A 21163-nucleotide genomic window follows, 5' to 3' on the forward strand; every position below is an offset into this window, starting at 1 on the left:
TGGTCAACAATATTTGACATGGGAGCTAAGAATACTCAATGGAGATAAGACAGTCTCTTATCTCTTAAATGGTAGTAGGAAAATTAAATATTCATATGTAAAAAAATGAAGCTACACACACACACATACACACACACAGGAGTGTTATTCAGTCATAACAAAGAAGGAAATCCTGCTATTTGCAACAACATGGATGGACCCTGAGGGCATTGTGCCAAGTGAAATAAATCAGAGAGAGAAAGACAGTACTTTATGGTCTCACTTATATGTGGAATCTGAAAAAAACGAAAAACAAAACAAAATCATAGAGAAAGAGATCAGATTTGTGGTTACCAGAAGAGGGGGGATATGTTGGGGGGGGATTGGATGAAGATAGCCAAAAGGTATGAACTTCCAGTTATAAGATAAGCATGTGCTATGGATGTCATGTACAACATGATGTCTATCGGTTAGCACTAGTGTATGGTATATATGAAATTTGTTAAGAGAATCTATATGAGGTAATGAATAGTAACTAAACTGATTTGATAATCATTTCATGATTTACATAAGTCAAATCATTATGTGGTACATCTTAAACATATACAATGCTGCATGTTGATTATATCTGAATAAAACTGGGAATTGATCAGTGGATGAGTGGCTAAACAATATGTGGTATATTCATGCAATGGAATATTATTCAACCTTGAAAAGGAAGGAAATCCTGTCACATTGCTACAACATGGATGAACCTTGAGGATATTACGCTAAGTAAAATAAGCCAGTCACAAAAAAAATATTGTATGATTCCATGTATGTGAGGTATTTAAAGTGATCAAATTCTTAGAAACAGAAAGTAGAACAGTGGTTACCAGGTGCTGGGGGGAGTGGGAAAAATGGAGTTGTTTAATGGGTATTAAGTTTCAGATTTGCAAGATGAAAAAGTTCTGGAGATCTGTTTCACAACAATATGCATATAGTTAACACTACTGAACTGTATACTTAAAAATGGTTAGATGGTTATTTTATGTTATATGTTTCCTACCACAATAAAAAAAAAGTGGAGGGAGTGCTAGCATTGGAAAATTACCCTTTTGTACCCATTACAAAAGACTGAATCACGCAAAAAGCAACAATGAATGCTAAGTCTAGATGAAAATTTCAGTGAAGAGCAGGATGTGTGTGGTCACAGAGTGTCTCTCTATAGATTGTGCATTAATTGCAAGATAGGATAAAATAAAAATATTTTATAGGAGAAAAATTGGACTTAAATCAGTGGACAAAATTAATGTAACTAATGAGGGAGAGATGGACAATGTAAGCTTTCAGGTATGAAACGCTGAGAAAGAAGCCTCACCTATGTGAATGAATAATCTGAATTTAACCATGAGGAGACCTCAGATGAAACTGAAATAAGGAGCATTCTGTTAAAACCAATGGATCAGAAGGACTATATTCTATCAAAATGCGCATATCCAAAAATTTAAAAAAGAATAAGAAATAGCAGGAAGATCGGTAGGAGAAGGAAGGGGAGAATGGAGGGGGGGTAAACAGAAGGGGGAATGAACCATGAGAGACTCTGGGAAACAAACTGAGGGCTTCAGAGGGGAGGGGGGTGGGGGACTGGGATAGGCCGGTGATGGGTATTAAGGAGGGCATATATTGCATGGAGCACTGGGTGTTATACGCAAATAATGAATCATGGAACACTACATCAAAAACTAAGGATGTACTGTATGGTAACATAATAAAAAATTATTATAAAAATATTTTGAGAAACTACTTACAATAAAATTCATCTTTTGGAAGAGAAAAAAAAGAATTCGCGTCTTTGAAGAAATTTATTTCACTAAATTGTCAATTTTGTTAGCATAAAAACTTCTATTTTAGAATAATCTTTGATTTATAGACAGATTGTGAAGATAGTACAGAACATCTGCAATACCCCTCGTCCAGTTTCCCCTGTTAGCGTCATATATTACCAGGTACATTTGTCAAAACTGACCTTAAAGAAACTGGCCTTGGTATATGAGTATTAACTAAATCCCAGACTTTATTTGAATGTCACCATTTTTTCCCCCATTCATGTTCTCTTCTATTCCAGGATCCAATGCAGGATATCACATTGCATTTAGTTGGTATGTCTCCCCAGTTTCTTTTGGTCTGTGACAGTTTCTCCGTCTTCCTTTGTTTTTTGTAACCTTGACAGGCTGACTAGTGGCCAGGTATCCTGTAGAATGGCTCCCAATTTACAGTGTCTGATTTTTTTTTTTAATTATTAAACTAGAATTACAGGTTTGGGGGAGGAATACCACTGAAGTGAAGTGCTCTTCTTGTCACATCATATCAGGAGGCACATGACACCCACGTGACACCACTGACACTGTTAATGGTTATCATTTGGTTAAGGTAGTATTTGCCAGAGGTGTTTTCTCTGCTGTAAAGTTACTGTATTTCCCTTTTCTCACTCTTTAGAACTAGTCACTAAGTCTAGCCTGCCCTCCTGGGTGGGGAAGTGAGGAAGAATTAAGCTCTACCTGTTGGGGGAGGGAGTATATATACATTTGGGGGGATTTTTCTGTAAAGAAGTTTTGTCTCTCCTACCCTACTTATTTATTTGATTACTTGGTTATATGAGTACGGACTCATTTATATTTATTTTATACTTCATTATAATCTAATTGTTACTTACTTTAGTGTTCAAATTGTTCTAGCCCTGGCCCTTGGAAGGTCTTTCAGGTTGACTCCTATGTCCTGTCCTTTCACACATCCCATCCTTTAGGGTTTTTTTTTAAATATTTTTTTATTATATTATGCTAGTCACCATACATTGCATCCCTAGTTTTTGATGTAAATTTCCATGATTCATTACTTGCGTATAACACCCAGTGCATCCCCTTTCTTCTTCCCTTTCTTCTCCTACCAATCTTCCTACTTCTTATGTTCCATAAATGAGTGAAACCATATGATAATTGTCTTTCTCTGCTTGACTTATTTCGCTTGGCATTATCTCCTCCAGTCCCGTCCATGTTGCAGCAAATGTTGAGAAATCATTCTTTTTGATGGCTGAGTAATATTCCATTGTATATATGGACCACATCTTCTTAATGCAGTCATCTGTTGAAGGGCATCTCGGCTCCTTCCACGATTTAGCTATTGTGGACAATGCTGCTATGAACATTGGTGTGCATATGGCCCTTCTCTTCACTATGTCTGTATCTTTGGGGTAAATACCCAGTAGTGCAATTGCTGGATCATAGGGTAGCTCAGTTTTTAACTTTTTAAGGGACCTCCACACTGTTTTCCAGAGTGGCTGTACCAACTTGCATTCCCACCAACAACATAAGAGGGATCCCCTTTCTCCACATCCTCTCCAACATTTGTTGTTTCCTGCCTTGTCAATTTTTGCCATTCTAACTGGTGTAAGGTGGTGTCTCAATGTGGTTTTGATTTGAATTTCCCTGATGGCTAATGATTTTGAACATTTTTTCATGTGTCTGTTAGCCATTTGTATGTCTTCATTGGAAAAGTGTCTGTTCATATCTTCTGCCCATTTTTTTTCTTTATATGTTCAGGTGATAATATGATCTGTCCTTTAGTTGACATTTATTGTATAACAGTTACACTGATAGATTTTTATGATACTGAGCATAATTTAAAATCTTTTGATAAATCTAACTTAGTGTACATGTTTCTTCCATTGCACCATTTAGTAATATTGTACTTAGGATTTTTGCATCAATGTCCATTTTTAAGTTTGGCTTATAATTTTTCTTGTATTTTACATGTTTTGTTTTCATGTAAGTAAGGACTTTATTAAACTTTTAGTATAAATCAGATAATTTTACATTTTAAAAAATTCTCTGAAATAGTTGTATAAAAAAGATTTTATTCATTAAAAGTTTGATAAAATCTCATCTGGAAGCCTCTTTGGGCCCAGATGTCTGTTACCTCCTGGGGATGAGATTTTTAATTATTGGTTTAACTTTTTAAATGCTTATTATACTACTCATGCTTTCTATATATTCTTGGGTAGATTTTGATGATTTATAATTCTCTGTAAAAGTTTCCCTTTCATCAAATTTGTCTAAAGTTACTTACTTCTAAAAATGATAGTTGGGTCCGTGGCTGTGCTCTTTTTCCTTCTTAATGTTAATTAAATTGAGTAGTGAAAGAGGTTTGCGTATTTTTATCCTTTTTCAAAGAACTAGTCTTTGATTTTGTTGATCTATTGTTTTAAATTACTTTCTATTTGCTGTATTTCTTTATGATGTCTTACTTTCTACTTTTTTGGGGGTTTCCTCAGTTTTACTTGGCCTTTATGATTGAATATAAAACTCATTTTTGTCTGTTTTTTTCTGCTTTTGTTATAAATGTATTTGAAAGTATGCATTTCCGCTTTAAACACTGCTTTAGCTACCTTTCACGTTAGTTTTGATATGTTGTTTTTTCGTTGATATTTCATAATATATACATACAAAATTAACTCGTGTTCTAATAGTTCATAATTTCTATTTGTCCTTTCTAACACATTAGCGAATGACCCTTTTCGTTTCCAAAGTACATGCTTACTGTATTTCTTACTATATTTGTACTGTTGATTTTATATTATGATATGTCACAAAACTTCTAAATCATAATATTTAGGGCTGCCATGATATGGGAAACAGTACTCTGAATGCTCAGTTCTAAGATCGGAGAAAAATATCTCCTTTGGCTTCTATCTGAAATATTCTGTGCAGTGAAAGTAACACGGGTAATTAGCAATGATCCTGTAATAAAGCCAGCAGCGACTTTCCTAGGGAGGATTCATATTATATTCTCAATAAAGCCTGAAGTGACTTTCTGCATACATTAACATATTGCTAATTTATTTATTATTAATAATTCAAGAATTTAAAGTGAGACTTATGTAACACATTGTTCTTTATCTAAGAAGTTAACATATTGCTAATTTATTGTTAATAATTCAAGAATTTAAAGTGAGACTTATGTAACACATTGTTCTTTATCTAAGAAGTAGACCCTAAAAGACAGAAGAATTATCTTCTGTGATACCCAATGCATAGATTCTGGAAGTTGTATATATTTAGGATTTACCTGAGAGTAATACAGAAGTAGGAACAAAGGGACTGCTCAAAAATTAACTTTCTGAGGATGATCCTAGAAGAAGTCTCATGTTTCCTATGTTATTTTTTTAAAGCAGGGAGAAAAGTGATTAATATAGGAGATAAAGGTGAAATGACCGTACAATAGGAAAAGTAGGTGAACATTCCCCTTGTGTAGCTTGGGTTTTCTCATTAAGGCACAGCCTTTCTCTGTGTAACCCTTTGCATTTGATCAATTCTTCCCTTCCCTTTTTCAGGAAAAGATGAGGAGGAACGTGAATGTGGTTCGAATGACGTGACTTCCAGGGAGACTTTGCCTTCATCAAGTGAGGAAAAGACACCTAGATCAGTGACCCATGAGGTACAACTAGAAGAGGGATCTTTGTTAAATGATTGTGGCTCCTGTCTAATCACGGAGTAAGCTCTCTAAGGCATAGGGGTCTATTTTGTTCTCCTTAGTACAGTGATTCTCAGTTCTCTGCCCCTCTGATGTTGAAGACGACCAAAATAGCAATTTGAAAGAGTGGAACTCTTTGCAACTCTAAAGAAAACCTCTTGATACTATTCTGGAAATTTTACTTATTTTGGCATCGATTTCATTTTGTGCTACTAATACAGATACAAAATGAATTTCATATAAAATTTCAAACACCTTTAGATATATTGATTGATGGAATTTTTTTTTAAAGATTTTGTTTATTTATTTGACAGATATAGAGACAGCCAGCGAGAGAGGGAACACAGCAGGGGGAGTGGGAGAGGAAGAAACAGGCTCATAGTGGAGGAGCCTGATGTGGGGCTCGATCCCATAATGCCAGGATCACGCCCTGAGCCGAAGGCAGACGCTTTAACCGCTGTGCCACCCAGGTGCCCCGATTGATGGAATTTTTAATTGATAGAGACAGTATGCTGCAGTGTCTCCAAACTATGGAAAGGTAGAGGGTTGGGAAAAATCTGGGGCAAACACTTTCACCGTGACATGTGTCTCCTTCCTTGTGGAGATAGCTGCCAGGATTAGAGCACAAAAAGAGAAATACATTTTCATCATGTGGGTGGTTTGCATTTTTCCTCTTACCTACTGGATTTTGGGATTGCCATCATGTTGCTGTCCTCAGACTCACACTCTGTAAGTTCCAGCGTTACCAGAGATCAAAGTAAGCACCAAGAACAGTCTCCGCTTCTCCCGCTTTCTAGTTTGGCTCCCTCTCCACCCAGGACTGACAGTAATGCTGCTGCTTTGAAAAACAATGCTGTGGTTTGGTCGTTCTCTCATATAGGAATCTGTGCATTCTTGTGTGACGTGTAAGGTGGCTGCATCGAGGCCACCTACCATCACATCTCTGGCTGGCAGTCTTTAATTCTTAATGTACTGCTGGGCTCTCAGCCCCACTGTTGATACTTTTCTCTGATCAGAATGATTTTATAGTTGAGGGAGAGATAATTTCAAAGTGAGCACTTTCATAAAATGTCCTGAGTAGATCCTTTTTATAACCATATTTGAGTCCCTTCTAGAACTAAATACGTTTTATTTTGTTTGTTTTCCCCTATATTTTATGGCTTGACCCTTCTAGGATGAATTTTGATATGCTTTAAAGTTTCATTTTAGAAAAGAGTATCTTAGAGAACATTTCTGGATGGTTTTTAGAGTAACATGTTGGGAAAACCAGCTGATTTTACCAGAATTTGCTTTTCTTAACATTTCATGAATTAATTTGATGTTATAGCCATTTGATGCCCTTTCAGTTATGATGCTATCCCTAGAAATTATCTAGACTCAGACTTGTAGATGATTAGATTTGGAAGCTAGGTCAAGACATTTTTATTCCAACACTCATTTTAGAGATGAAGAAACTAAGTCCCAGAGAGCTGATATGATTTGGCTGTGATCATACAGCTCTTCAATCACAGCAAAGACTAGAAACGAGGCTCCTATCTCCTAGTATTACTGCTTTCACTTTGTCCTCATATATCCTTGGCATATGCAGTACAAAAAACCTAACTTAGGTTCCTTGGAAAAAGTTATCTGGCCCTTTCTTTAATTTGACATTAATTTGATTCAGTGAGCAATCTCCAAAAAGACCTGACATCTTGGTAATTTGGTATATTTCTCCTTGTGCCTTCTTAGCGTTGTTAGCCAAATCACATTTCACTCAAAGACGTATTAGTCCTAAGTGAGCCTTTAATTTGAATTGCAGCCATCTAAAACAGTTTGCTTCTTGGATAAATGTAATCAAGTTGATTTTGAAGTGTGACTTGAAATGTCTCAGGTTTAAATTATGGTAAGAATTCTCACCCAGGTGATGTCACTTTTTCTTAGTAAGTGAGTTGTAAGAAAATGGGTTTTTAAACATGTCTTGTTGGAGATGAGTGGGATTATGTTGGTGCAATAGTACTGTTCTCTTTCTTTTCCTCCATCCCATTTCATTCACAATTTTCACATTCCTTTTTAATTCTCCTGAAATTAATGTTTAAGAATTTGTTTTACCAATTAGGGTTGATAAACTAGTTTTCAGGACAAGGCCAGCTCTGTAGAACTCATTCAATTTGGTGGTCATCTGTGTAGTTTAAAGAGAAGAAATCTTTGAGGGACATTTTCCCTTGATTTTTTTTTTTTTTTAAGATTTAAATTCTTGGGCACCTGTGTGGCTCAGTCAGTTAAGCGACTTGCCTTCAGCTTAGGTCATGATTCTGGAGTCCTGGGGTCAAGTCCCCCATCCGGGCTCTCTGCTCAACAGGGAGTGTCTTCTCTCTCTGACCCTCCCCTTTCTCATGCTCTCTCTCTCACTCTGTCTCTCTCAAATTAATAAATAAAATCTTTTAAAAAAATAAAGATTTAATTTTTTTAAAAAGATTTTGCTTATTTATTTGTGTGTGAGAGAGAGAGCACAAGCAGGGGGAGTGGCAGGCAGAGGGAGAGGCAGGCTCCTGGCTAAGCAAGCAGCCCAGTGCAGGACTCGATCCCAGGCCCCTGGGATCATGACCTGAGCTGAAGGCAGGTGCTTAACTAACTGAGCCACCCAGGTGTCCCTTCCCTTGATGTTTTAAAGTAAAAGAATTAAAATACACAGAGCAACACTAACAAAAGAGAACTAATGTAGCTATAGTAATATCAGACCAAAAGACTTAAAAGCATAAAGTATTAGGCTTTACAGGTCACTATATAATACTAAAAGGTTTAGTTCACAAGGAAGATATAAAATTCTAAATTTATAAGCACCAGAATATATAAATCAGTATTGGACAGAATTACAAGAAAGAATTGATTAAATTCACTGTGATAGTGGACAATTTAAAAAGATCTCTTTTATTAAAAGAATAGACAATAGTTAAAAGAGTATAGAAATTATAAAAAAAATTAGCCAGATAGATAGAACAAACATATCTATAGAACATCCAAAAGTTAGAGAACATACATTCTTTTCAAGCATACATGGACCACTTATAAAAATTTACCATGTACCAAATCAAAATACATCTCAGCCAATTTTAAATAATCTTTATAGTACTGACTGTGGCCTCTGACATAAGGAATTCTATTGGAAGTCAACCACAAGTAGATAAAACACACATTTGGAAATTAAAGACATACTCAAAACTCATGGGTCAAAGAAGAAGTCATAGTGGAAATTTAAAATATTTACAATAGAATAAATATAAAATTACTGTATATAAAAATGTGTGGTTTTCTCATTGTGCAGTAGTTAGCACATGTATACCAAATATCAAATTATCTACCATAATAGATTATACCACTATATGTACAATGGTACCAGCTATAAAGTATGTAGGAGTCAATCTAAGAAAAGATATGAAGTACTGTTCTTGAGAATATTTAAAAATATTTTGTTATATAGCTATATCATATTAATGGATAATAAGTCTTAATAAATGAACAAACAATTATCCCTAATTTATTTATTTATCTTTTTAGAGATTTATTTATTTATTTTAAAGAAAAGAGAGAGTGGGAGGAGGGGCAGAGGGAAAGGAAGAGGGAGGGAGAGACTCTCCTACAGACTCCCCACTGAGCGTGGAGCTGGATGTGGGGCTCAATCCCAGGACCCTGAGATTATGACCTGAGTCAATATCAAGAGTCGGATGCCCAACCACCTGAGCCACCCAGGTGTCCTAGATATCCCTAATTTAAACTACAAAATGAGTTTAACTTAATTTCAGTAAAATTTTCAAAGTTGTGTGTGTGTGTGTGTGTGTGTGTGTGTGTGTGATTTGATCAGCTGATTAAAAAACTTTTGGGAAAACAGGAGGTCAAGAATAGGCAAGACAGTATTAGGAAAGGAAGCAAGAGTATATATGTGGTGGAGAGGCCACTGGCACTGCAGGTTGTCAAGGCTTATTATAAAGCTATATAGGAATTAAAGAAATGAGGTAATACAAGAGGAAGTGGCAAATAAAACCAATGAAACTGCATAGAAATTCCAGAAAAAGACCCATACACCTATGGGAACTTTTTTTTTTTTTAATTTTATTTATTCATTTAAGAGAGAGAGCACAAGCAGGGGGAGAGGCAGAGGGAGAGGGAGAAGCAGACTCTCTGCTGAGTAGGGAGCCCAACGCGGGGCTCGATCCCAGGACCCTTGAGATCATGACTTGAGCCAAAGGCAGACACTTAACCATCTGAGCCATCCAGGCGCCCCTGGAACTTTTTATGTGACAGGTGATGTTGTAGATTTCTACAGTGGTCTGCTCAATTAATGGTGTGGTACAATTGGTTATTTCAATAGGGCAAATAAAATGCATTACTACCTGTGAGTAAATTCAGTTGGAATTGACCTGTCTATTAAAAGAATTGACAGAACCTTTTCTTCTTCCCATTGAGGAAATGATCTTGTGTTAGCCTTCCAGAACCCTGTTTCTCTGAAAACCTGATAAAGGTGGACTATCAGCTGTGTTACCAGGTGGCATTGATTATGGTAAAAATGACCCCTAGGCTGGGAGGATTATGACCAGGACAATAATGTCTTGTTAAGAGTACAAATGGAGTGCGGGGCGCCTGGGTGGCTCAGTCGTTAAGCGTCTGCCTTCGGCTCAGGGCGTGATCCCGACGTTCTGGGATCGAGCCCCACGTCAGGCTCTTCCGCTGGGAGCCTGCTTCTTCCTCTCCCACTCCCCCTGCTTGTGTTCCCTCTCTCGCTGGCTGTCTCTATCTCTGTCAAATAAATAAATAAAATCTTAAAAAAAAAAAAAAAGAGTACAAATGGAATGAATGTGGGAATCCCCTTGGTGTAAGCCCGAAGTTAGGTTCATGAATTATCAGAAGAAATACTGGTTCCTGTGTAGCTTGAGGTTTCTAAGCCAGAGGGACTTAGGTACACACCCATGTGGTCTCATTGCATGACACCTAAGCTTACACTAGAATGCTGTTAGGGTTCCTGATGAGGGCAAGCTGTCCTGCTGACATGTTGTGGCTCTTCACCTGTATCCTTTGCAAAGCTCATCTGGTACCGAGTGTGGCCTCCTGGATCTTGTGAATGTCCAGTTGAATACAAGATCACTGTTGGTGGTTGAGCAGAGTGGGCAGGGTACACTTTACACTGAAACTGATTTTAGGTGAATTAAATCCCAAAATATTGAAAGCAAATGTTGAAAAAGTTTTAAAAATATTTGAGAGTTGGTATTTTTCTTACTTGCGTAGGGAAGGACTTTTAATTATTTTTTTATTTGGATTTTTATTTTTCTACTTATTTTCATTTGAGTATAGTTGAGACATAATGTTACATTAGTTTTTGGTGTCCAACATGGTGATGTAGCAACTCTGTATATTAGGGTATGTTCACCACAAGAAAGGACGTTTTATGTTTTATATATTATTCAAAATGGCAATTAGCTAATCCACCAGAATTTAATATATTTAGCAAACTACTGCTAAAATATAAGTTAACTTTATATTTCAAGCAATCCTTATTCATATTAGGCTAAAAACAGTTAAGTTATGTTTTGACTTATTAACCAAATGAATAGGCTTGGTAAGAGTGCTGGGTAGTTGTTTACATCTTTCCATTAACATGCTTGTTTCCAAAATTGATTGTGTTTGGGTCCATGTTCTGAAATGATGGCTGTAGGTATTCCCACAAAAGGTATTCCAGGTCTAAGAAGTTTCATAGAATAAGCAAAACACATGCATGCACACATGTAAACATATTAGCAAGAGGGGAAAGATTAAGAAGTTCTACACAATCAGTGTCAAAGACACTTCAGAAGAGATGGAAAGACATGGAATAGGCTATGGCTTGAGATGTGGCATGAGAAGTAGGTATGAGATGAGAGTGGTCAGTTAGGCAGAGGCAGACCATGGAAGGCTGCCTGGACTTTGGATCTGCTGTTTCTTTTGCTCGGGATGCTTCCCTTTCTCTTTGCTTAGCTCTTCCTTTTATCTTTTAGCTACATGGCAGTTATATATCACCATACTTGGTTATTGCATTAACACACCAGCTGTAACTTGTATGTTTGCCTGTGTATTTTCTTTCTCCCGAGCATACACATGCTCCGCAAGGGCAGAGCACACCCCTCTCTCGTTCACTGTTTCATCCATAGCACTTTGAGCAGTTATCTGTGCATTCTAGGTCCTCAGAAAAGAATTGTCAAATGAATTGATTAATTGAAGCAGAATTACTGAATCTTTGTTTTAATGTGATTTCTCCCTCTAATTACACTCAATTTTTAAAAATTATACAGGGCTCTGAATGCAACAGAATGGACTGAAGTCTATGGGACTGAAGTCTATGGGGACAGCAAAATCTCATGGCAGAGACAGAATTACTGGATTAGATTATATAAGCACTAAAATAAAGATAAATATAGTGCTAAGAATTTTGTATTCCTAGTAAACCAAATGTGATAAGCATTCACGATGAGAGTCTTCTCTGAGCTACAGGGATAATTTTTTTTTTTAAATCAAAAATGAAGCTTATTTTTGCCAACTTTTGGAAAATAACTTGGGTGATTCAATAAAAATTCATTTGTGTGTGCATAGTACTTTATACTCTGTTTTGACAGATTGTAAAATATTTAATAGGGAGCAATACATTTCAATAGAAATCACTGTGATTGTGGTTTTAATTCTAATTTAATTTAATTTAATTCTAATTTAATTTTAATTCTATTATTGAAGACTTTATTGCTCTTCTTAAGCTATAGAAATCATATTTCTTTTAAACTATACATTCCTAAAATCATAGCCATAATTTTCTTTTCTTTCTTATTTCTGTAGGTTTTGAAAAATGCAGATAGCTCAGAGAAGGTAAACCTCTCTGTTCAGAATTTCCAACACAGTAATTACGATGATTTTTTTAAAGATGCTTCGGAAAGGTATAACCAATATGCTTATTTAGTGAGCTTTCTGTTCATTCATGCTTGTAGCCCTCTCAGTGGAGACAGTGAATAACGGCCCTCAAATGTTTGATTAGTTTCTCAAGATATAACTCTTTGTAGTAAGTACAACTTGATTTGGCTAGAAATGGGTTGTATTTATGATGTCATAAATATGGTATTAACACAAGAAGAAGATACCCCTAAAGAATTTCTCTGTCATCTCAACAATTATACAGTTCCAGAGTCTTTGTAAATGTGTTGGGAGCTTTGGAGAGGGCAGTATACTTGAGGTAAGGTAAAGCACAGGACACAATTAATTCTACTAGAAATTATATAGATTTCCAAGAAAGGAAATACTGTGCTAGAAACAGTAGAACTGTTAGCATGGTGAATTCTTGGTACTATATATGAAAACATTTAAAGAACCACGAGAAAAGTAAATTTCCATTAGAAAAACAAAAGAAACAATAGCATTCATGCTTATAAAATGTTCAAATTTAGGTGTTGCATGCAAAATCATATCAAAGAAGAGAACATTTTAATGAGCCATATTTCCATTGAGATTTATAAGTAACATTAACTGTAGTCACTGGAATAGCATCGCATAATAATGTGTATAATATAAAGCTTGAATATACAACTTTCAAAAGTGCATTAAGTGAACAAATAAATAATTCAAAAGGCATTTTGAGATCCTATTATATGCTAATAGTATATACCAATTATTAGATGCTAATTATATACTAAGCACTATATACAAATGCAAAATATTACATAGTTCTTGCCCTTTATAGTTTAATTAGGGAAACAGGTATGTAAAAGACAAATTTAAATACAATGTAGTAAGTATTATTATAGAGCCAAAGTCCAAGGATTGTGAATGCAGAAGACAGAAATATGCATGGGGGGAGTTTTTTCACCAGCTTCTTTGAATAAATATTTAGGTTGGATTTAGGATCTTAAGTGGAAATCTAGAAGAGCAGGGGAAAAGGAAGGGAAGAAAATTTCAAACTTGGGGAAGAAGTTTGTACAAAGATAAGAAGTTGTGAAAATACCTTATTAATGGTGAGAAATGTTATGTGTTAAGAGCTGTAGGGTACCTGTGAATTGGAATGCCCAGAAACTCGAGAGGATGAGGTAGAGCCAAAAATATAATGTGGGCCAGACTGTGAAGGAACTTGATATGCATGAGACCAAAGAGTACATATTTTAGTCAGTTTGTTAGAATTAAAAGGAAGTACAGATGGAATTTTTCTTGTTGTATTCATGCATATGTCTGTCTACCCATCTAGGAAGAGGATTGCGGGTAGCAAGGTGGATGATATCTGGCAAGAAATGGGGAACAATTAGATATTTATAGTAATCCAAAAAAGGATGAGAAGGAGAAAGAATAAGAAACTTGAAATGACTCACAGAAGCAAAAGAAAAAGGCATTTGTTTTGTTAAGGTTAAAGCATAAGATGCACAAAAGAGATTAGTACGGATGACGATGGAAAAGTAGGAAGGGGCCAGATTGCCAGTAACTTAAACTGTGAGGGACCTGGGTTTTTCCTGAAGTTGGTGGGTGGGAGAATGGAATTTGAATTTAGGGAGAGTTTTCTCTAGACGTTGGAGATTAGAACCAGAAATCACATTAGGAGGCTTTTGTTAAGTGGGGTTGCAGATGAAAGTGCAACAAGTCAGTGGGGTAGTGAAAAGCTGGACAGGAACAGAAAGAGAGTGTGGCTAGTATTGGAAAGAAAAATTTGTTAAGAGAAAGTTGAAAAGGGTTTCTGTTTTTAAGATCAGGGAGAATCAAGTATTCTTATGTTATGGAAGAGTTTATACATGGGGGAGATTATATATATAAGAAAAAATAATTTTAGAGAAAATGTCTAGGAGACAGAAGGCACAGAGTTGAATGTGGAAGGATTAATTCTGATCAGGGAGAAAGTAAGGAATAATTGAAAATGTTGATGTATCTAAGTACACATTTTAAAAAAGTAAGTTGAGGGGGCGCCTGGGTAGCGCAGTCGTTAAAAGCGTCTGCCTTCGGCTCAGGGCGTGATCCTGGCGTTCCGGGATCGAGTCCCACATCAGGCTCCTCCGCTGTGAGCCTGCTTCTTCCTCTCCCACTCCCTCTGCTGTGTTCCCTCTCTCGCTGGCTGTCTCTCTGTCACATAAATAAATAAAATCTTAAAAAAAAAAAAAAAAAAAAAAGTAAGTTGAACATGTTCTTGCTTTCTGGCTTATATTTTCTAGAAGGGCTACATTTTTACAAAGGCAGAGAATTAAGATAGGGTCTACATGAGGATGGTGGTTCAGAATTAGCTGCCATGGAAGAAAGGTAGAAGAAACTCGACAGGGGCATACCTGTGTTTTCTGGATGGCTTTCTGTTGATATCAGAAACCCCAGTGACCTCAGTACTTTTTTCCCACAGCTGAGGTAAAGGAGCCTAGTTGATCCAAGATGGCTAGTTTGCAAGCCAGGCAAATGTGAGAAGAGATAGAGTATTGTGATCAGACGTTGGGACTTGGGAATGATCTCTGTGGAGGTGGGCCAGCTCCAGGGGCTGACAACAGAAGCACATAGCTGAACTAGAATGGAGATGAATGTCAACTGAATAATTAATCTAGATTATCAAAGATTCATTCATAAATGTATATATTCTTTGAAACAATGAACAAATACATAAATTTCTTTCTAGTGAGAGTGAGAGCATATTTGCCCCCGGTAGCTCCTTTCTAAGAGATAAGTGGAGCAGTGAGGATGAAGAGCTTGCAGGCCCGTCCCAGACCATCCATTCTCCGCTTTCCGGTAGGACTGCATCCTATTTCTATTAGCACATTCTTTAAGAGGCTATATTTCAGAGGTATGAACAAAGAAATTTCTAATATGAATGCAGGAAAGAGCTAGGAAAACTTTTTTAGATGGGGAAAGCATGGTTTCCTAGGATTTTTTTTTTTAAGAATGAAGAAAATGGGGGTGCCTGGGTGGCTCAGTGGTTAAGCGTCTGCCTTCGGCTCAGGGCGTGATCCCAGCATTCTGGGATTGAGCCCCGCATCAGGCTCCTCCACTGGGAGCCTGCTTCTTCCTCTCCCACTCCCCCTGCTTGTGTTCCCTCTCTCTCTGGCTGTCTCTCTCTCTGTCAAATAAATAAATAAAATCTTAAAAAAAAAAAAAAGAATGAAGAAAATGCTCCATACCCCACCTTTGTCAGGGCAAATTTCTCCTGTTTTAAAAATATTTTAATATATCAAACATGTCAGTTTAATAAAATGAGCTATTTATATTTTCTTATACTAGGAATTACAGATTTGTATAGACTTGCATATGACCTGCTTCCTCATTTTCTTCATTTTAATTTGTTGCACAGTATATACTTTATAAGGAAAATAAAAACTTTTTTTGATTACACATAATCATATATTGTAAGGAAAAAAAGAAAATATAGATATGAATAAAAAATAATACTGAAGAATATTCAAAAATTTGTGTATTTATCTATTTACATTTGTGTATAATATAAATATAAATATAATCATGAACATATATAGATTTATACATATATAAAGTATAAAAATTATAAATATAAAAACATAAATTTCTATATATGTAAAATTTGTGTGTGTGAGGTTGGGGAATCCCATACCTCAAAAACCTTGTAGCTAGAGAGGATTATAGAGATCATGCATTTCAACCTTAGATCAAGTGCCAGAATCCTCTTCTTTAATGATGCTTTTAAATTTGGACAAAAAAAAAAAAAAATAAATAAATAAATAAATAAATAAATTTGGAAAATGTCAAATCTAATTAAGGCAGTGTCACACTGTGTAATTATTAAAATACAGGTCTGACACAAAAATAGTTTACAAGAAAATACTTTTTAAATATTGATTTATAATTACATATGGTAAAATTCATCCTTTTATCATACAGTTCTGGGAGATAGACAAAGGTCTGCCACCACCATTGAGATACAGTGCATTTCCTTCACCCTTCATATTTCTCGTATGCTCCTTTGTAGTCAGTCATCCCCTCACCCCAGCACCAGCACCTGGCAACCAGTAATCTGTTTTTGTTCTTGTTAGTTTTGTCTTTTCCAAAGTGTCGTATAAATAGAATCATAAATATGTTGCTTTTTGAGTGCCGTTGATATTTGTTTCCACCATTGCTTTTAATGATATTTATTTATTTTTTTCTGATTAGTGTTCTATTGTATGGCTATACCAGTTTGTTTATCCATACAGCAGTTGAGGGACATTTAGGTGTTTCCACAGTTTGACAATTAAGGATAAAAGCACTGCAAACATTCACATACTGGTTTTGTGTAAATCTACATTTCCATTTTTTTTAAGGTAAATCTATCTAGGAGTGGGATTTTTGAGTCATAAGCATGTAACTGATAGACTGTTTTCCAAAGGGGCTGTAACTGTATGCATTTTATCTTTTTTCCTCCTACTCTTTTCTCTTTGTGTTTTGGTTTAAGATAATTTTTATCAATTCATCTGCAAATTTATTGACTCTTTCCTCAGCTTTGTTTGTTCACTAACAAATGAGCCCATTTGAAAACATTCTTTAGCTCTCTTACAAAGTATTTATTTATTTATTTATTTATTTGAGAGAGAGTGTGCTTGCAAGCCAGCACGAGTATGGGGGAGGAGCAGACGGAGAGGGAGAAGTGGGCTCCTGGCTGAGCGGGAGCCCTGTATGGGGCTCAATCCCAGGACCTCCTGAGATCATGACCTGAGCTGAAGGCAGACTGAGCCACCCAGGTGCCCATCTTACAAAGTTTTTTATTGAGAAAACTTCCATTTGACTTTATCTTACAGTTTCCATCTCTTTTCAAATTCCCTGTCTGTTCATGCATTTTGTCCACCTTTTCCATAAGAGCTTAAACATATTAATCATAGTTATTTAGAATTCCCTTTCTCATGATTTTAACACATGGGTCATTTCTAAGTTTTTTTCTTTAGAATTGCCTTGTTTCTTTGACAGTGATTTTGTTATTGCTGCTGCTGCTTCTTGTATGCCTTGTAAATTTTGATAGGCTGTTGATGTTGGGTATAGAAAAGTAGAGATTGAGGTAAGTAGAATTTATGCCTGGAAATAGTCATGCCTGTTCCTCTGCTAGGCCATTAGTGTAGATTCTTGATTTAGCGTGTTTGGGACATGAGCTGGATTTTGCTTTTGTGTTGCTGTCATTACCTACAGTGAACTATTGACTTTAAAATTTCTCAAGATTTAAATTGTACTTAGGGTGGCAACTGCAATGCTAGAGAGTTTCTCTTCACATTCCTGTTCCATCCTTAGCTTTAATCCTTCTCTGTGTACCTGTGGTTCAGAAGGGCTCTTCCCCACACTCATGCCCCTGCTCTAGTGGTAGCCTGGTGCTGGCTGGCCTGGGCAGGAGGGCAGAGTTCTTTGTGGTCATAGTCCAGTCTCGCCCTTTGGCAGATTTTCTGTTCCTGGTTGTGGGGAGAGCAGCTTTGTCAGTGATGCTGTCTCTCCCCATTATGACATTCAGATTCTGCTTTGTATTTTTGGCAGGTTTCCTGTGGGAGGTTTCCTGTTCCTTGCTTAGTGGTAGGAGACTGGGGATAGTATCGCTATAGGATCCTGAGCTCAGGACAGTTTCCTGCCTTTCCTCCAGGAGTAGAATGTTTTTCTTTAGCCTTTTCCAGCTGCATTGGTTCTTCACCTGTGCACAGCAGGGTTTGCTGCTAGTCCTCCTTCAATGGAAGACTTTTGTTGTCTGGGGAGGGGATAGGTCCAAATAGGGCTTTATGCATTTTCCACAGTGGCTGTGACTCTTCTCTAAGCCTGTGCCACTGAGGGAGGGATTCCTTCCATTTCTATCTCCGTGTTCAGGTTTTTTTATGAGTACTTATTAGAGACCTGTTGAGTCTGCAAGGGTGTTGCAAACTCTCTAGTATGTGTAGCTTCCTGAAATTCTGTGCTGTCACACTAGGCCACTTTCAGCCTTCAGCAAAGTATTAAGCTGTTTTATCTGAATTCTTCTCTTCCATCTTATGGAAATAACTATATATTAACCCATTCTCCTGTTGACTTTTTTCCCATTACTAATCTGCAACATGTATTCTTATACATATTTCCTATGTACTAGTGCTTTTTTTTTTTTTTTAGATTCCCTTGGTAAGTCAAGGTATATATTCATTTTGTATTTTAATAGGTAATATCAGACTCCTTTCCAGAGGTTAGAGTGATTTATTCTTGCTCTAGCTGTTTTGAAGGGTCCAGCTTCCCATATTTTTACCATCACTAGATAACCCTTTTCCCAACTTTTGCCAATCTGATGAATGAAAAATAGCAGTTCTTTGTTACTGTAACTCACATTATCCTGATGGCTTATGAGAACGAATATTTTATTGTTTGTTTATTAGCCTCTTTCATTTGCATATTTGTATCCTTTGCCATTTTTTTTTCTTACTATTTTGTAGCAGCTCTTTACGTTTTGGAAGTCCTAACATCTTGTCTGTCTGACAAATACAAATTCTTCTCCTGCACCATACCTAAGAAGGGAGACCTTCATAACCATTGTGGGTTTCTAGAATGTTTAGAAAGTTCTTTACTGGAGGAATGTACAAATACTCTCTTAAATTTCTCCCAGAATTTCCATTCATTCATTCATTCATTCATTCATTCATTCATTTTTACTTAGATCACTAATCTCTGCTGTTAATTGCTTAGTATGGTAGACCTGTAGGAAATGGACTAGACAGTTATACCAGCACCATTCACTAAGCCATTTTCCCAGTTAAATTTAAATATACATTTATCACATATTAAATTCCCAAAACTGTTTGGATCCTTTTCTGTTCTCCAAACTTTTCCACTGATTGTCTTGTTTGTTCTTGTGGACATATTATTCTGTTTTGTTTATAGTAGTTGTAAGTAATATCTAGAAAGGCAAATCTTCCCCTTAATTTTTAAGAAATAAATGTAAAGGGGATTAAGAGGTACAGACTTCCAGTAATAAACAAATCATGGGGATATAATATAAAGCTATAGGGAATGTAGGCAATAATATTGTAATAACTTTGGTGACAGATGGTAAATAGACTTATTACGGGGATTATCTCATAATATATAAAGATATCAAATTACTATACTCCTGAAACTAATAGGATATTGTATGTCAATTATAATTCAATCAAAAAATTTTACAGGCTATTTGGGCTATTGCTACCTATGGTGTTTTAAGTTATCTTGTTCATTCCCATGTAAATCCTTTTGTTTTTTTCTTTCCCCAAATTTTTGTTTAAATTCTACTTAGTTAACATACAGTGTAATATTAATTTCAGTTGTAGAATTTAGTGATTCATCAATTACATACAACACCCAGCACTCATCACAAGAAATGCTCTCCTTAATACCCATCACCTGTTTAACCCATCCCTGCACCCACCTCCCTTCCAGGAGCCCTCAGTTTGTTTTACATAGTTAGGAGTCTGTTTCTCCCTCCATGTTCTTTTGTTTTGTTTCTTAAATTCCACATGTGAGTGAAATCATATGGCATTTGCCTTTCTCTCACTGACTTCTCTTAGCATCATACTCTCTAGTTCCATCCACTTCATTGCAAATGGCAAGATTTCATTCTTTTTAATATGGCTGAGTAATATTCCAGTGTGTATATATATATATATATATGTATATATGTATATATATATATATGTACATATATGTACATATATATATGTACATATATATATATATACACACTCACACACACACACACACACACACACATCTTCTTTATCAATCTTCTTTATCCATTCATCAGTCGATATACATTGGGCTCTTTACATAATTTGGCTGTTGTTGATAATGCTTCTATAAACATCGGGGTACATGTATACCCATGTAAACCCTTTTGAAATTCAGATTAGAGTGGCATGACACTTATATTCATTTGGGAAATATTGGCATTTTGTGATACTAAGTTTTTCCCTCTGTGTAAAGAATGAAGTGTGTCAGGAGGTCAGCTATCGTATGTGTGAACTACAAAATGGCTATTTGGAAGGTTCACCTTCTAAAGTCTCACATAAGAACCTCTTTTGTCAGCCATCTTAACTGCAAACATTTGGGAAATAGAGTTCTTGGAGAAGTAGTTCAGCCTAGTCATGTTGACATATTGCAGAGTGGCCACAGTCCATCTTTTGTCAACTTGGCACCCATACACATCTCTTTAAACCATACCTGATCTCCATGCAATACGTGCCCTCCTTAATACCCTTCACCGGAGGTATTGCATGGAGCACTGGGTGTTATACGCAAACAATGAATCATGGAACACTATACCAAAAACTAATGATGTACTGTATGGTGACTAACATATCATAATTATAAAAATAAATTTAAAAAATGGTTTTGACAAAGATAAAAAAAATACCTAATCTCCAAATAAAAACATTATTCTTCCATCTATGATCATACAGTTAACCTGTGGGCAACTGAAAACACGCTCTCACCCTGTCCTCAAAAGAGGATATAAAAATCCCCTTTTTGGTCTTTGATTGATGTCTTTCTTCTTCAGCTGATTAATACTCCCCTTTAATAAACTGTAAAAGAAAACAAAAATATTTGGCTAACTTATATATTTGAATGTATATGATATATATATCTATAATGCCTACACATATATATGTCATATATATATATATATATATATATATATAAAATCAGATATTTATACAAAATCAGATATAAAATTGTAACTATTACATCCTCATTTGTGCAACTG

At 36.0% G+C, this 21163-nt stretch overlaps 1 protein-coding gene across 1 annotated transcript in view; it reads left to right on the forward strand.

Annotated features, from left to right (window-relative positions):
- Positions 1 to 1290: 1290 nt before the first annotated feature.
- The window catches only part of LOC130543070 (tyrosine-protein phosphatase non-receptor type 20-like), a 31767-nt gene continuing 11894 nt past the window's right edge, over positions 1291 to 21163 (forward strand). Inside the window, exons 1-6 of the mRNA XM_057308823.1 lie at positions 1291 to 1311; positions 2087 to 2120; positions 5348 to 5451; positions 12319 to 12416; positions 15107 to 15216; positions 19139 to 19141. Of these exons, the coding sequence (XP_057164806.1) occupies positions 1291 to 1311; positions 2087 to 2120; positions 5348 to 5451; positions 12319 to 12416; positions 15107 to 15216; positions 19139 to 19141 (370 nt within the window). The remainder of the gene's footprint in view (positions 1312 to 2086; positions 2121 to 5347; positions 5452 to 12318; positions 12417 to 15106; positions 15217 to 19138; positions 19142 to 21163) is intronic.

The sequence above is a fragment of the Ursus arctos genome, unplaced genomic scaffold (assembly GCF_023065955.2).
Source record: "Ursus arctos isolate Adak ecotype North America unplaced genomic scaffold, UrsArc2.0 scaffold_7, whole genome shotgun sequence".
Lineage (NCBI taxonomy): Eukaryota > Metazoa > Chordata > Mammalia > Carnivora > Ursidae > Ursus > Ursus arctos.